This window comes from Eschrichtius robustus, chromosome 20 (assembly GCF_028021215.1).
Source record: "Eschrichtius robustus isolate mEscRob2 chromosome 20, mEscRob2.pri, whole genome shotgun sequence".
Lineage (NCBI taxonomy): Eukaryota > Metazoa > Chordata > Mammalia > Artiodactyla > Eschrichtiidae > Eschrichtius > Eschrichtius robustus.
This window is the reverse complement of record NC_090843.1, coordinates 13,169,379-13,184,773: the sequence shown is the minus strand read 5'-3', so window position 1 is coordinate 13,184,773 and position 15,395 is coordinate 13,169,379. Positions and strand designations below refer to the sequence as shown.

Genomic DNA, 15,395 nt, shown 5'->3' with positions numbered 1-15,395 from the left:
TGACTTATCAGGCTGGCCCCGAGCTGGCTGGAATCGCTTCCTGACGGGAGGCAGGAAATCGTGCTTTTATAGCCCAGGGCATACCTGCCCCACAAGGTATGAACTGAACTCATACAGAATTATTTCGCATTCTCCCTTACTAAGAGGGGAAATTAGGAAGATGCAAAGTTGTGACCACGTGTTTAACTGTGCTGGGCTTTCACATTGCCGTGCAGCTCTCACAACTGCTCACGGTGGGAGAGGAGGAGGGCAAGCAAGCTGCAAAGCCGCAGAGCCAGGCACCAGGTGCCACCAGCCTGGCTTCTGTCCACCCGACACCCTGCCAATGAGCACCCCCAAAGAGGGCCTGGGGACGCCCTCTCCAATTAGGGGGCAGCCAAAAATCTCATTTCTCCTCCGAAGTACGTGCCTGAGCACCCCTGCTCTGCAGAAACTCTCCCCGCAACAGAAGGCTGCAAGCCACCCAAAGCACCTCTTAGTAAAGAAACATGCCTTTGAGGGAACGGGACGATGAAACAGGTTAATAGAAGCAGCTTCTTGGGGGGAGAGTGGTTCCTTGTGTTTTTAAGAAATATGAAAAAATGAGTAGAGGAACCAGTTTGCTGAGAATAAGATCAGATAGCTTTTTTAGAATTTAAGATATCCAAGTGAAATTAAAACCGCACTCCCTCCCCCCTTATACCCTCCTCCTACAAGCTACCCATTACCTCATCTGATGCGTGAGATGGCAAGGAGAGTAGCTATGTTTTATTTTGTGAAAACAAGTCTCTTAGATTTCCCATGTGTATTTCTCTATTTTTAAAGGGCTGCTTTCCAGCTCAATGTTTTAACCAACCCGATGTCTAGAAGGCGATGCTTTACACAAGCAATTTCACGAGACTCAGAACTGTCCATATTTACTTATTCCTTGAAGCAAAACTGCAATTGAAAAGTTATTTCCTTTTAACTTTATTTTTTTAAGTGTTTAAAAATATCCAGAAGCTAAATCTTTTTTACATTTTTTATGCAAATTAAAGTGCAGGCCTTGATTCCTCACACCCACTCCCCCAGCCCTCCCCACCCACAGGCTTTCTCTAAGACACAGTCAGTCACCCCATGGGCTGGTCCTGGACACGCAGCCGCGCCCGGCCCTGCTGAGATCCTCCCAGACCTCACGTCTTTGTTCTCAGCTTCGGGTTATGAGGCAGAGAGAGAGCCCAGGGGTGTGCAGAGCAGCCTCTGAAGGAAACCTGGGGGGGGGCGGGGCGGGTTAAGCTTGGGGGATAGGCAAGGACAGGAGGACCCTGGGGAAGATATCCAGAAGCCCCTTCGTACAGGTTAAAGGCTGGGGATGGGTTCCTCCCAAGATCCAACCATCTGTAAAATTAGGCACCACTCACTCCGGTTTCCTCTTTTTTTAAAAAAAATTTTTTATTTATTTATTTATTTATTTATTTGGTTGTGCCAAGTCTTAGTTGCGGCAGGCGGGCTCCTTAGTTGTGGCATGCAAATTCTTAGTTGCAGTATGCATGTGGGATCTAGTTCCCTGACCAGGGATGGAACCCAGACCCCCTGCATTGGGAGCGCAGAATCTTAACCACTGCGCCACCAGGGAAGTCCCACTCTGGTTTCCTCTTACCAGGAGGGTTGCTAAGCTGTTCTGCCTTCAGTTAAGGCCAGAATAGGCAGGGATGGGCTAGCGCATGAACTCACTCCACGCCATCTGTGAGGTGGGCAAGTGGAAGGCAGCAGTGCACGAGGACATCTGCTCACTCACTGACTCACAGCATCTTAATATCATTCAAATCAACATAAACACAGCACTTATGTTTGTATTTGGGCCAACACAAATGCTACCGACCCAGAAAGCTGACTTTTCATTTGCGAATTTAGAAACAGGGTGGGGCGGGGGTGGGCATTTTTAAATGTTCTTCACTTTTAAATACTCGCTCATAGAAGAGAACACTGTGATTAAACAGGGCAGATGGACTGAAGGTTACAATCACACGTGCCTTGTTCTCAGTGAGCACAAATGTGAATGTCACACACACGCATGGGCCCAGACCTCCTCAGGTTCATGTTAGAGCAGTCAGGCCAGCACAGTGATGGGACTCAGTCCAGAAACTCCAGGCACATGGATGGGGGTGGGATCTCAATGGTCACTCAGCCTGGTGGGTCCACAACCTTCCTGGCACCTGAGGCCTCAGATCACAGGCCAAAGTTTCCCAAAACTCAAAGAATTACAGGTTTTCTCTGAAATGACACTAAACACTCCTGCAACCACACTCGCCTGGGACCAGACTTGAGAAAACAGAGAACGCCGTAGGGGTGGCGCCCGGGGTAGTGAGGAGGGGTGGCTGATGCCCGTCCCGTACCTGCCGCGCAAGAGCACTTACGCCCTCTGCACCTGCAGAGGCCTCTGCTTCACCCCCTCCGTGACCCCGGGGAGCACAGGCTGGTTCTTCGTTAGCCTGTTAGCCATCGTCCCAACACTAAGGCTCTGCTCCTCCATTGCAGCTCCCGGTCCCCAAATGAGCGAGACTTCCCTGGTCACACCCACAGCCCGTGGAGCCAGCTTCAAGTAAAAGCACTCAGAAAGGAAAGCGAAGGAGAAGCACTGACCTGCTTCCTTAAAAATCACCAAAGCTGAACTACGCAGGAGCCGGCAGGGCTCAGACGCCTAACCACAGAGGGAAAATGAGCCTTCTCAAAGAGCGAAAACCAAAAAAGCCGCATTACATCCCCAGGCCCCCAGGAAAGCCCTTCAAGTACAAGTGTTTCCAGTGTCCCTTTACTTGCAACGAAAAGTCACATCTTTTTAATCACATGAAATACGGTCTCTGTAAAAACTCCATCACTTTAGTGTCCGAGCAAGATCGCATTCCCAAGTGTTCCAAACCGAACTCTTCGGACCCTAAGCCAACCAATCAGTCCGACTCCATGGCAAAGCCCACCTCCTCCAAGCCCGTCCCAAGTGGGCTCTCACACCTGGACGCCAAGCTCCAACATGGCCTCGCCAAGGATGACATCAAGGAAAATGTGGACCTGCATGCGTGCGGGCCCCACAGGTGCCCCGGACAGAAGCCCACTCTCCACAAGGAAGCAGCACCCCTGAGTCCAGCTCCAGAAGCCACCGCGGGCACCCAGCCTGTGCTGGAAGGCGCTACCCGGCCTTCAGCATTCATTCCAGTCGGCGAGCACAGACTCAAAGGGCAGGAACTCACCGAGGCTCCTGAAGCGCTGACCCTGACCCAGCCCCCTGCCAAAGCTGCCTCCTTCCACACCAAGTCTGCCTTTCATGCCCCTGGCTACCCGTGGAAAGCTGGCTCACCTTTCCTCACACCTGAGTTTCCACATAAAATCCCATCCACAAAGGGGTTTGGTGCCACTTCCCCGTACGTGCACCCCACCATCGCAGAGTACCCACCTCACTTTTACACAGAGCACGGACTGGCCACCATCTACTCACCGTACCTACTCGCAGGGAACTCACCCGAGTGTGACAGCCCCCTGCTGTCCGTCTACGGGGCCCAAGACCAAAGACATTTCCTGCCTCACCCAGGGCCGATCCCTAAGCACCTGAACCCGGCTCCATCCACGTACGACCATTACAGATTCTTCCAGCAGTATCACTCCAATCTGCCGATTCCTTATGGATTTTATAGACCAGAGTCTGCATTTTCCTCCTACAGCCTCAGACCCCCACCCATTGCTGGTATTTCACAAGATCAAAGCTCACACCTACTGGAAGAAGCTGCCCTGGCCTACCCGGCCTGGAGTCCATCCAAGTTAACCTCTTCCAACTCCCACAAAAAACACACAGAGTTTGAGAAAGAGAGTCCGACTCCCGAGGCTAAAGACCTTTCCAAAGATGGGCAGAGGGACACGGAAGGGACCAAAATGAGCCCACGTGCAGGCAGCGCGGCCACAGGCTCCCCGGGAAGGCCGAGCCCCACCAATTTCACGCAGACAAGCCAGCCCTGTGCCGGGTTGTACAGCCTCTTGGACATGCCGGCCTCCGGCGCCCCAGGAAGTCTCCATCCACCAGAACAGAGCCTCACAGCCTTCAAGCCTGTCAAGAAGAACACGGAGCGCCCATATTCCCAGGCCCCAGAAAACAGAGCTGCATCTCCAGAAAGGTAAGAGAGTCCATTTTCAAAACCTCCGAAGTAATGTCTCTGGTTGTGCTTAATCAGAGGAGCTGGTACTTGCCCAAACCCCCCACGGGCAATGGCCCTCAGCAAGGTCCCTGTGACTCCCTCTCTGTGTCTCTTCCAGCCTCGAGGCCATGAACGAAGACGCTCTGGCTCAGATGGGGAGCCTGGAAGCTGCACCCTCCAGCCCAGAGGACGGCTCCAGGGCAGCCCCTCTGAACCTCTCCACGAAACCAGAAGCGGAGCCGGCCACTACACACACCACTGCCTATGGAGAATTTGTGGAGCCACAGGACGCGCCCCTCAACCTCTCGGTGAAGGACCCCTGCAACGCCCTGACCTCGAGGCCCTCCGTGCGCAGCCGCCCGAGAGGGGCCGAACCCGCGGCTGCCCCCACCCCAACTCCTGCTCCGCAGTCGGAGACAGCAAGTTCCGGGGGCGGGCCCGACCCCAGCTCTGCGGAGGCCCCTGTGCCCAGCCCCGCCGGGAAGGCCCAGGACGCACGCTCAGCTGACAGTGACGAGCAGAAGCAGACTGCGGCCGTGGCCCTCTGCCAGCTGGCGGCCTACAGCCCAGGGAACGTCGAGCCCGCTGCCCAGGAGCCTGCCTGCCAGCCAGACGCACCCACCCCCAGAGCCCCTGAGAGCCAGGAGGCTCAGTGCGACCTCAGACCCAAAGGGCAAAAGAGGACGAGCCCCAGGGATGCAGGGAAGGCCCAGCAGGGAACCAAGAAGGCAAAGCCCAGCGACACAGCCAGGGTGTTCACACTCCGGAAAAGAACGCGGGTGTCTTAGAGCCACCTCTGGCCAGCCACAGGCTGCAGCCACAAGCACGCCTTCCGGTGTAGGCGAGACAGCAGCAAACCTCCATCTGGCCCTTGCTTTTTCATCTGGTAAATTTTTACAACGCAGTTTTCTTCTTCTCAAAAAAAAATTAAACTAAACCTGCAACTCAATTCAGTTTTGTAAATACTAAGCATGAACACTAAAAGGTGCTTCTACTTTTGGTTGTAAAATATTTGAATGACTCACACTGTAGGACCTGATGAAATGCATAGAACTAAAAGGTAACTTTTAGGTGTTAGCATCTTAGAGAAACTCTCTTTAAAACACTTTTCTTATAAATATCTCAGCGCTAGAACAAACTGTTTTAACTGTTTTTCTATTAAATCTACTGTGTGTTTTGAAGTAAATAACAATTACTGGGGAAAAATGTCAGGAAAAGACATTTCCAGTACTAGCATTAAAGTTCTGTGTGTAAAAACACTGTGATTTGTTATGACTGAATAATACACAGACAGCAAGAGGCTATTTATACAAGTAATTTATTTCCACTGGGGAGAATGCATTGCTGGGGAAGCTATTCTCAACATGCTCTGTCTTCACAACTCATTCAGACTCGTCTTCCACTTCCTAAAATGATGTATATGTTGCCAATTTTCCAATAAACTCATAGGTGAACTTTAAGGATACATAAAAAGAAGACAAGCATAAACTCTGTATTATACAATATTTTGCCACAATAAATAAACTCAATGAAAAAGAGAAAAGAGCTGAGGCAGCAATTAAAACTGAGGACGAGGGTACATCTGTGTGTGCATGTGAGGGCGTGTGCATGTGTGCATGTGTCTGCTGTCCACCGGTAGTCATCCAGCCCGGGGGAGCGCAGGCATCCGGGGGCACCTTTGGAGACCAAGCGTACAGGGCCTGGCTGGCTTCACAAGGGCCCTTCCCCACTGTTCAGAGGGTGTTTCTCAGCAATGCACTGCCTGGGGGCGGGGCGGGGGGTCAAGAAAGGGCCTGGAAACAGTGGCACCGAGCTGAGCTGACTGGGTGAACCCTCCCTCCACAAGATGGGCAGTTTCAACTCACACTCTGACCAAAACAGAGGTGGTCCCAATAGAGCCATCCAATGAGCATTCAAAGAAAAAGCACTGCTAAAGCTAACACCTGCCGTTCCCAGTGACGTGCACGTACAACAAGGTCTCTCAGTGCTCGGAGCTAAAAATTAAAATTTTTTAAATAAAAAGTTGATCTGGAACCTTGCCTTGTTCTAGATATAAGCACTACTCACCGAAAGATAGCCTGAACTAAAAACCCATCTTGTTAATAGTTGCATTCCAATAAAATGTTATTTTCAGTTGTTTTGATCAAGTTTGTACTAATAACTAATCCCGTAAAAACTCAATCTAGAAAACTTAAATACTTACTACCTTTTGGCAGAACAAAATGTAAGAGTTAAAGTTTGCATTCACAGACATCCTCTTGCTGAAGATACTTGACAGGGAGATCAGCAAAAGATTCTCAAGCACAGAAACATGTTACATTAAGGAAAAATTCTCTAGGAAAAGTAAATGGAAATACAGGTTCAAGGAGACAAAGAATAAAATCCCTGCATTTTAGATGGAGGATGGTGGATTCCAAGGTACCATGATGACTGGATTCCACCAGACATATTTAAAACAGTGATGCAGAAGCTTTGTTTTAAAATGACACTATTCAGGATGGCAAATAACCTGCCTTGCAGCAAGTTAAATCTATACAAAACCACTGATACCAACTCACAAGAGGGATGCAGAGCTTGTCATAGTCTTTTAAGGCAAATAGGAGGCCGCTGTTACAAACTGCCCCTAAACCATCCAGGATGGCCCACGAGCCCCTGCCGCCCGTCCGAGGTGTGCCTGCAGACAGCCACACAACCACTAACCCAATGCGTGCGCTGTCACGACCAGAAACCGATGCACACCTGTGCAGCCTTCACTGGCATGCCTGGACTCTCCTTTTTTTTATATACCAATATGCTTTGACAAAGACCAAAAACAGGGTACCCCTGCCTTCCAACAAGTCCATACCCTGTGGGAAGCAGAGCCAGGCCTCAGAAGCCTCCAGGATTGGGGCCCAAAGCCTCACGCCCTAGAGACAAGCTCTCGCCTCGTGCCTTACACACAAGAACATAAACCTTCCGGGGCCCAAAGATTCTGAGGACACTGTTGTATAGCTCACCCAGAACTGTCCGCCACCATCTTAAGTGACAAGAAGAGGAACCAGAGACGGTTAACGACTGTCCGGTCTCCTGCAACCACACAGGCCGGGCGCCCAGCGCTGCCTCCAGATGTTCACGGTGGAGCCATGTGTGCCTTCAGCCCTGTGGACTCCTCCCGCCCAATGCAGTTCCTCCAAAAGGTCACCTGCGCACACACAGCCGCAGAAACCATGCAGGCTCTCTGTATCTATCCTTACAAGCACCATGGGGTCTTAGATCTTTGTAACAAAAAAAAAGAAAAAAAACCAGTCTTGGTGGTTTTTCAATGACAGTACGTTTCTTCATTCACATATAACCCAACTTCAGAGCTGGAAGTTTCTAACCTTTACATACAAAAAGCGATAAACCCTCAAAAAGTTAAATACAGAATTACCATGTAACCCAGCAATTCCACTCCTAGGCATACACCTAAAAGAAGTGAAAACAGGGATTCAAACAGATACGTGCACCCAACGTTCATTAGCAGCATTATTCACAATAGTGAAAAAATGGAAATAACCCAAGTGTCCACTGACAGATGAACAGATAACTAACAGGTGGTCCATCCACAAAAAGGAATATTATTCAGCCATAAAAAGGAATGAGGTCGTGGCACAAGCTACAACATGAATTTAATCTTGAAATTCTGAGTAAGGGACTTCCCTGGTGGCACAGTGGATAAGACTCTGCGCTCCCAATGCAGGGGGCCCGGGTTCAATCCCCGGTCAGGGAACTAGATCCCACATGCATGCTGCAACTAAGAGTTCGCACACCACAACTAAGGAGCCCACGAGCCGCAACTAAGGAGCCCACGTGCCGCAACTAAGACCCAGTGCAACCAAATAAGTAAATAAACAAATAAATAAAAATAAATACAAAAGTTTAAAAAAAAAAAAGAAATTCTAAATGAAATAAGTCAGGCACAAAGGACAAATCTTGCATGACTCCACTTATATGAGGTTCCCCAGAGCAGGCAAACTCACAGAGGCAGATAGATTCATGGGTGTCGGGGCTGAGGGGAGGGGGAAGGGGGAATTAGTGTTTAAGGGGGACAGAGTTTCTGTTTGGGAACATGAAAAGTTTTGGAAATAGATGGTGACAGTAATGGTTGTACAACATCGTAAATGTAGCTAATGCCACTGAATCGTACACTAAAAAATCATTAATATGGCAGATTTCTATGTCATATATATTCTAAAATGTTTTTTAAAAATTAATAGTGTAATAGACTAAAGCCATTGACTTAGATACTTAAAATAGGTAAACTGTATGTTAGGTGAACTATATATCCCAATAAAGCTGAAAATAACTTCTAAACGGATCCTTGAATTCACATTGAAGAAAACAAAAGTACTAACAAGCCCCTTTGCAACAGTCTCACCAGCAGCCCACAGCCATCTATCCATACCCCTGGTTTAATCTTCGACCAAAATACTCCGCTCCCAAGGGCGGGAGAGGGCTGAGTATGAAATGAAGCACACACACACTTTCACTCAAGGAGAAAAGCATTTTAATATAGAAAAACACAACTCCTACTCCACACACTAAGCCACAGACGTCTCATTATGGCTGTCACTTTTCTTACAGGCTGGAATGTCCAAACAGCTCAAAACTGCACAAAGGTTAAAAATCAGGAAAGCGCACAATCATCAGGAGAATGGGAAAGTGCCAGGAGGGGTCAGGAGCAGTGAAGAGTGGGAACCCAGGCACAAAGGACCATGGGGAGGGACTGGTCAGGAGACAAGAGAGGTCAGCACTCTGCAAATGAAGGCTGTGGCCACAGCCAGGACTCACCCACCGGCGCAGGCTGACCCCAGGCCACACGGCCACTCCACCAGGTAGGCGGTGCGGCAGCCACAACTTGCAGCCCCTTCCAGAAAGACAGGAATGCCTCTGAGGCTGACTTTGGCTTGAGGATCACCCCCCCAGAAGCCCTTCCTTAGACCACACAGCCCACCAGGACACCGCCACCCCTACCCCAGCCCCACAGCTCTCGGGATCAGAGAGTGGCTCTGCCACCCTTACCAGCATTTCCCTAATAACTGCACAGTTCATCCTGTCTTGGTGTCTTCTCACAGTACCCAGACTAACGCTAGAATGCTATTCAGATGCTAGTTTTTGGATGATGTCGCAGAATACAGCCAAGTAGGGAGCGCCACGAATTGGTCCCTCCACCAAACCAACCAGTAAGCTGGCAAAAACAGAGAGAATCAAGTTTTTCAGCACTCCGGAATCTAATCAAAAACCTGCCGCAACCAGGGGAGTGCTTAGTGAAGAAGGAGGCTACTAAATTTCGGCATTTAAGAAACCTCTGGGGACTTCCCTGGTGGCACAGTGGTTAAGAATCCTCCTGCCAATGCAGGTGACACAGGTTTGATCCCTGGTCCGGGAAGATCCCACATGCCGCAGAGCAACTAAGCCCACAAGCCACAACTACTGAGCCCATGTGCCACAACGACTGAAGCCCGCATGCCCCAACTACTGAGCCCACGTACCACATCTATGGAAGCCTGCGCACTCTAGGGCCCTCATGCTGCAACTACTGAGCCTGTGTGCCGCAACTACTGAAGCCCACGCACCTAGAGCCCATGCTCCACAATGAAAGAAGCCACCACAATGAGAAGCCTGCACACCACAATAAACAGTAGCCCCCGCCCGCCGCAACTAGAGAAAGCCCACGCACAGCAACAAAGACCCAATGCAGCCAAAGGAAAAAAAGAAAAAGAAACCTCTGTTAGGTCACTGGCTAAATGCTAAGATAACAGAACAGAGACTTCAGTGACCAAACATAACAGGGAATACAGTCGTTGCAAAAATAAAAGTCTGGAAAAAGTCACTAAATAAAGAGGTGACTAACAGTCTTCAATGGCAACAGCAGCAAACTGCTGGCAAGGGAGGAGAACCTGGTTTCCAGAGTTATCACATAATAATATGTCAGAATGTCCAGTTTTCAACCAAAAAATAACAAGGCACACAAAGAAACAGAAAACTATGGTCCATTCACAGGAAGAAAAAGAAATTGACAGAAACCACCCCTGAGGAAGGCTAGACAGTGTCTTACAAGACAAATACCCTAAATCAATTATCTCAAATAAGCTCCAAGAGCTAAAGGAAACAAGAGAACAATGTCTGAACAAACAGAGAATGTCAATAAAGAGACAGACTATAATAGAGACCACAAAGAAATTCCAGAACTGAAAATAGAGTAACTGAAATGAAAAATTCAGCTGAGGAAGGAGAACAACAGCAGATCTGAGCAGGCAGAAGGAAGGACCAGAGAACCTGAAGACAGGGCAATCCAAACTATCCAGTCTGAGGAGCAGGAGAAAAGAGAGTAAAGAAAAATGAACGGTAAGTGTTAGACCCATCACCTCTGGCGCCTACTCCAGGACAAGACCACTGTCGCCTGCACGACCCCTCCCAGGCAGGAGACAGCGCAGCTCCACAACCCACCGGCCACGCAAAAGGTCTGCAGAGAGGCTCAACCCATGTGGAGGGCACCACAGGCAAGAGGCAGCCAGCCACTCAAGTGAAGATCATGGGCCAACTCATCATATGTGACATCTCAGTTTTTTGGCCACAGCTTGACACTTTTCATCTACAACAACACTCTCATTCTGGCTGCTTGTGGTCGGTGGACACTGCTGACATCATGAGATACGACAGACACACACATGCCAGCAGGTCTCAGGCATGAAAAGCAGAGGGAGGGCTTTGGTCTCCTTCAAGTTAAACTGGAGTCGGCACCACACAGGCGGAGACTTCATCTTGACCCACCACACCCTCACATACCCACACACCCACACACATCTATTTTCACAAATAAATGTGTAAGTCACTTAGGATGGAACAAGAGTAAATAAAAGCACAGTAGTACATCTCCGTGGCCTTGGGGTAGGCAATGACTTAGATATGACACCAGGGGCACAAGCAACAAAAGAGAAGACTGATAACCAGACTTAAAACTTACAACTTTGGTGCATCAAACAATACCACTGAGAAAGTGACAAGACAACCACAGAGGAGAGAAAATATCCACAAATCATACATCTGATAACAGACGTATCTGTAAAGAACTCATAACAATAAAAAGACAAATAACCCAATTTTTTAAATTAGCAAAGGACGTGAATAGACATCTCGCCAATGAACATATCCAAATGGCCAAGAAGCACATGAAAAGATGCTCAACACCATTAGTCGGTAGGGAGATGCAAATCAAAACCACAGTAAGATACCACTTTACACCCACTAGGATGGCTATTTTCAAAAAAAAAAAAAAAAAAACAGAGAAAAACAAGTGTTGGAGAGGATGGGCGGAAATTGGAACCCTCATACGCAGCTGGAGGAATGTAAAGTGGTACAACCATTTTGGAAAAGGGTTTGCAGTTCCTCAAAAAGTTCAAGACAGATTTAGCATGTGATCCAGCAATTCCACTCGTAGGTCTATACCCAAGAGAACTCAAATCACATGTCCACACAAAAACTTGTATACAAATGTTCAGGGCAGCATTATTCATAATCACCAAAGGTGAAAACCCAAATGTCCATCAACGATGACGGGATAAAACAAATGTGTATCCATACAATGGAATATTACTCAGCCATAAAAAGGAATGAAGTACTACTGCTACGTGGTGCAGTAGGGATGAATGTTAAAAACATTACACTAAGTGAAAGAGGTCAGACACGAAAGACCACTACCGGAGATTCCATTTATATAAAGTGCCCAGAAAAGGCAAAGTTATAGAGACAGAAAAAGATCAGTGGTTGTCTGGGGCTGGTGGTGTTGAGGGAAAATGGGGAATGACTTTTCCTGAGTATAGGGTTTCTTTGAGGGAAAATGAGATTAGATTAAGATGGTGGTTGCACAACTCTGTAAATATACTATAAACCACTGAACTGAACACTTTAAATGGGTGAACTTTATGGTATATAAATCATATCTCAGGGACTTCCCTGGCGGCGCAGTGGGTAAGACCCCGTGCTCCCAATGCAGGGGGCCCGGGTTCAATCCCTGGTCAGGGAACTAGATCCCACATGCGTGCTGCAGCTAAGAGTTCGCATGCCACAACTGGGGAGCCCACATGCCACAACTAACGAGCCCTGGAGCCACAACTAAGGAGCCCACAGGCCGCAACTAAGACCTAGCGCAACCAAATAAACATTTTTTAAAAAATCGTATCTCAGTAAAGCTGCTACAAGAATAAGCAGAAAGAGCCCATAGAAACCGAGGGTCCTCTGCCCTGCTTGTGCTTCACAACGCCAAGCACACAGCCAGCACCTGCAACACCCCCACAGCTCAGCTGCTGAGCTGCACCCTTCTTTGCACAGACGTCCTTGTTCCGGACAGAAGTCGCCCTCGGGGTACACGGTGTCTGTGGTGACACACTCCCGCACAGGGCCCTCTCCATCCTTCACAGGCATCCCTCCCTTCTGTCCACAGAGGCACAGCGGGCCGCTCCCAGGGACAGTCCCCACCCACCACAGACAAGCGCCCCCATGCGGCCGGGCCCAAGAGCTGGCACGCGCAGGCCTGGAGTTCGGTGGTCCATCTGCACCAGCCGCACTGTGCCCCTGGCTCAGGCCCACTGCCGAGCATCCTCCCCAGCCCCTCACTGGCGTGAGCCTTGTTCCCAAGAACCATGATGTCACTCCAGGGGCTAAACGCAGCGGCAGTGCACACATTCTTAACGGACCTATTCTAACGATAGCACCCTCATGAGGGTGAAACTGGTTCTGGGGGACAAGACAATCTCAGACATCGCAACAGCTCGCGGCCCTCCAAATCCAGACCTACAGTGTACATGTGCTATTAAAATTTCACAGCGGGGAAGAGGCATCGGGAATCAGAAAGGCCAACATAAGAAAGAAGGCTGAGAGCACAGGTCTGGAGGGCTCTCTCCTGCAACACTCATGATGGTCAGGGAGGGCAGAGGCGTGGTGTGTGCTGACAGCTGGCCACACCGGGGAGGGGGCCGGATGAAGCACCTCGACATGCACAAATGGTCTTGACCACACAAAACTAGCTTCATACTCACCGTCCGGGAGTCGGGAAGGAAGCAACAGGCCTCGTCTGCTCAGTTCCGCCAGCGCCAGACACCCGCCATGCCAGGCGTTGTCCGTCTCCTGGAAACTGAAAGCACAAAGAGCCTGAGACCCAGCACGATGCCCCCCAGAGCCCAGAGTGAAAGTCCACCCCCTGGGCCAAAAGCCTCACTAAAACCCTGAGTGAGTTTATAAAATATCAGTCAGTAACGAGATAAAGTACTCCAAATCAACTGAAGATAACGGCCATGTTCAGATCTCTGGAGAATGAGTAAAAATCCTGGGTCAGCCTCACACGCCCCAGGGAGAGCAGCCCACACACGTGCCCACTGCACCTTCGGGCCAGAGCAGCTAGCTCTCTCAGCCGTTTAAGCAGTTGCGCCGCTCAAGAAATGCTGGGCTCACAACACAGTGACTGCACCAAATGAAGGTTAGGAAAATGTTAGCAGGAAGGGCAAGGAGACCCCCTTTTCATGGATCCCCTGCTGGTTTCAATGATGAATACTGAGATTAGTAAGTTAGAATAAAACGGCATATACAGAACTTTTTTTGTACTGTTTGAAACAGACTTTCAATAAACGATTGAAAAGCCAGTCAACTCATAAGCAAAATTTCGTATTTAATAAAACTTTCCTGAAGTGGTTTGGAAGCTCTCATGTTTAAAGGTGCAGCTCTGGCATTATAACTAGCGAGAATAACTCTTTCTTACATCAATAACTGTTTCTTACATCAATAACTGTTCTGAGAGTTTCCACGCTTGGCTGCCAAAATAAACATGGAAATATACTTCACCCAAAACACCAGAGAAATTATAGGACTCTCTCCAATTCTGAATAAATTAATTTGATGGCAAAGAAATGTTTAGGAAAACCAAATAAATAGCATCACTGGCTGGCAACAAACACAAGAATACTCAGATAGGATAGAAACTAGGCTTATCTTTTCACTCAAAATACACTTAGCAGTGTCTCCCACGTGCCAGGCCCTGCTCTAGGCTCTGCGGAGACACGCTGACCAAGACAGACACAAAAGCTGCCCTGGACCTCGCCAGCAACCAGTGACTCAATTCCAATTATAACTTTCTTAAGTTCCAGATGTTTATTAAATGTCTGTCCCAAAGACTATATGACCGTTTCCACAATTTAATATTGTACTTTGTGTACTTCAGGATTTTAGTTGGAGAGAAGTGCTTTATGCTTTCCATAAAAGATTTAATAACATTTGGAAGAACCTGATAAAAGGTCAGCAGTATGATGACTCAATTATCACTAACACAATCGCCAGTCACGCCTTTGTTTCTCAACTAAACGTGTGTGTGCTGTCGCTTGTCAATAGCTGTGGACAGTGCAGGACCTTGTGTCAGGCTGTAAAATGCCTGTGGCCCAAGGGAAACCGAGGAGGACCACGGCGTCCTGCCCGCACTGCTGCCTCTGCTCTGCCCGCTCCAGGAGGACGTGGACCCTCTCCAAGGCCCAACCTGCACAGCGGGGATGGACGCAGAGTACCGAGTACCGCCAGAGCGCCCAGTGCCTGAGGGCGAGCTCCTGCCCCAGAGTCAAGCCCCAGACAACCATGGGAGGGCCCAGGGTCTCAGAGGAGTGGAGACAACAGCAAACAGAAGGGCCGAGACAGCAGGCTCGGGAGAGAGAGAAGCCAAGACGGGCTCGGGGCCACTGGCCTCACATCGGCAAGGGCACCCAATGAGGACCACCTGGAAGAGCAGAGTGGGGCGGCGTGGAGGGCGTGGGATGAGCGGAGAAGAAGTTCTTATCCTTCCAGCCACCTCATACCCACTGTCCCTAGAAGGACATGGAGAAAGGGGGACGGTGCGTGCAGGGTGCAGAGCAGAGGGGGACACCCCATCACCTTCATCTCCTTCTGAACTTTTAACTGCAAAACAGCACTAGAACTCAAGGAAAAGCCTGGGAAGGAGCCGTGAAGAGCACTTCCTGCTGAGACAGGGCTGCTCCTGCGGCCACAGCAGCACCACCATGGCACACCCAGGACCCAGGCCGCAGGGCTGAGGCCCGTCTGCTGACTGGGGACCCCCGCAGGCTTAGTGCAGATGGCAGACACAGAGGACCCGGCAAGGCCTCCCGGGGCAGGCTGCTTGCACCCACCCTGGACTGGTGGTGGGTCTGGGCACCATCTCTGGGATCCTGTCCTGAGGCCATCAAGGGGCTAACACGTGGT

At 49.5% G+C, this 15,395-nt stretch overlaps 2 protein-coding genes across 3 annotated transcripts in view; one reads left to right on the top strand and one right to left on the bottom strand.

The window, feature by feature from the left end:
- The window catches only part of TBCD (tubulin folding cofactor D), a 183,604-nt gene that overhangs the window by 107,198 nt on the left and 61,011 nt on the right, over window positions 1-15,395 (bottom strand). For both annotated transcript variants that reach the window (XM_068531369.1, XM_068531370.1), the window contains exon 13: window positions 13,196-13,290. In XM_068531369.1, coding sequence (XP_068387470.1) covers window positions 13,196-13,290 — 95 coding nt within the window. The remainder of the gene's footprint in view (window positions 1-13,195; window positions 13,291-15,395) is intronic.
- ZNF750 (zinc finger protein 750) lies at window positions 2,677-4,927 on the top strand. The gene is made up of 2 exons (XM_068531666.1): window positions 2,677-4,118; window positions 4,258-4,927. Exons 1-2 carry the CDS (start codon window positions 2,677-2,679, stop codon window positions 4,925-4,927), a joined length of 2,112 nt encoding a protein of 703 aa, XP_068387767.1.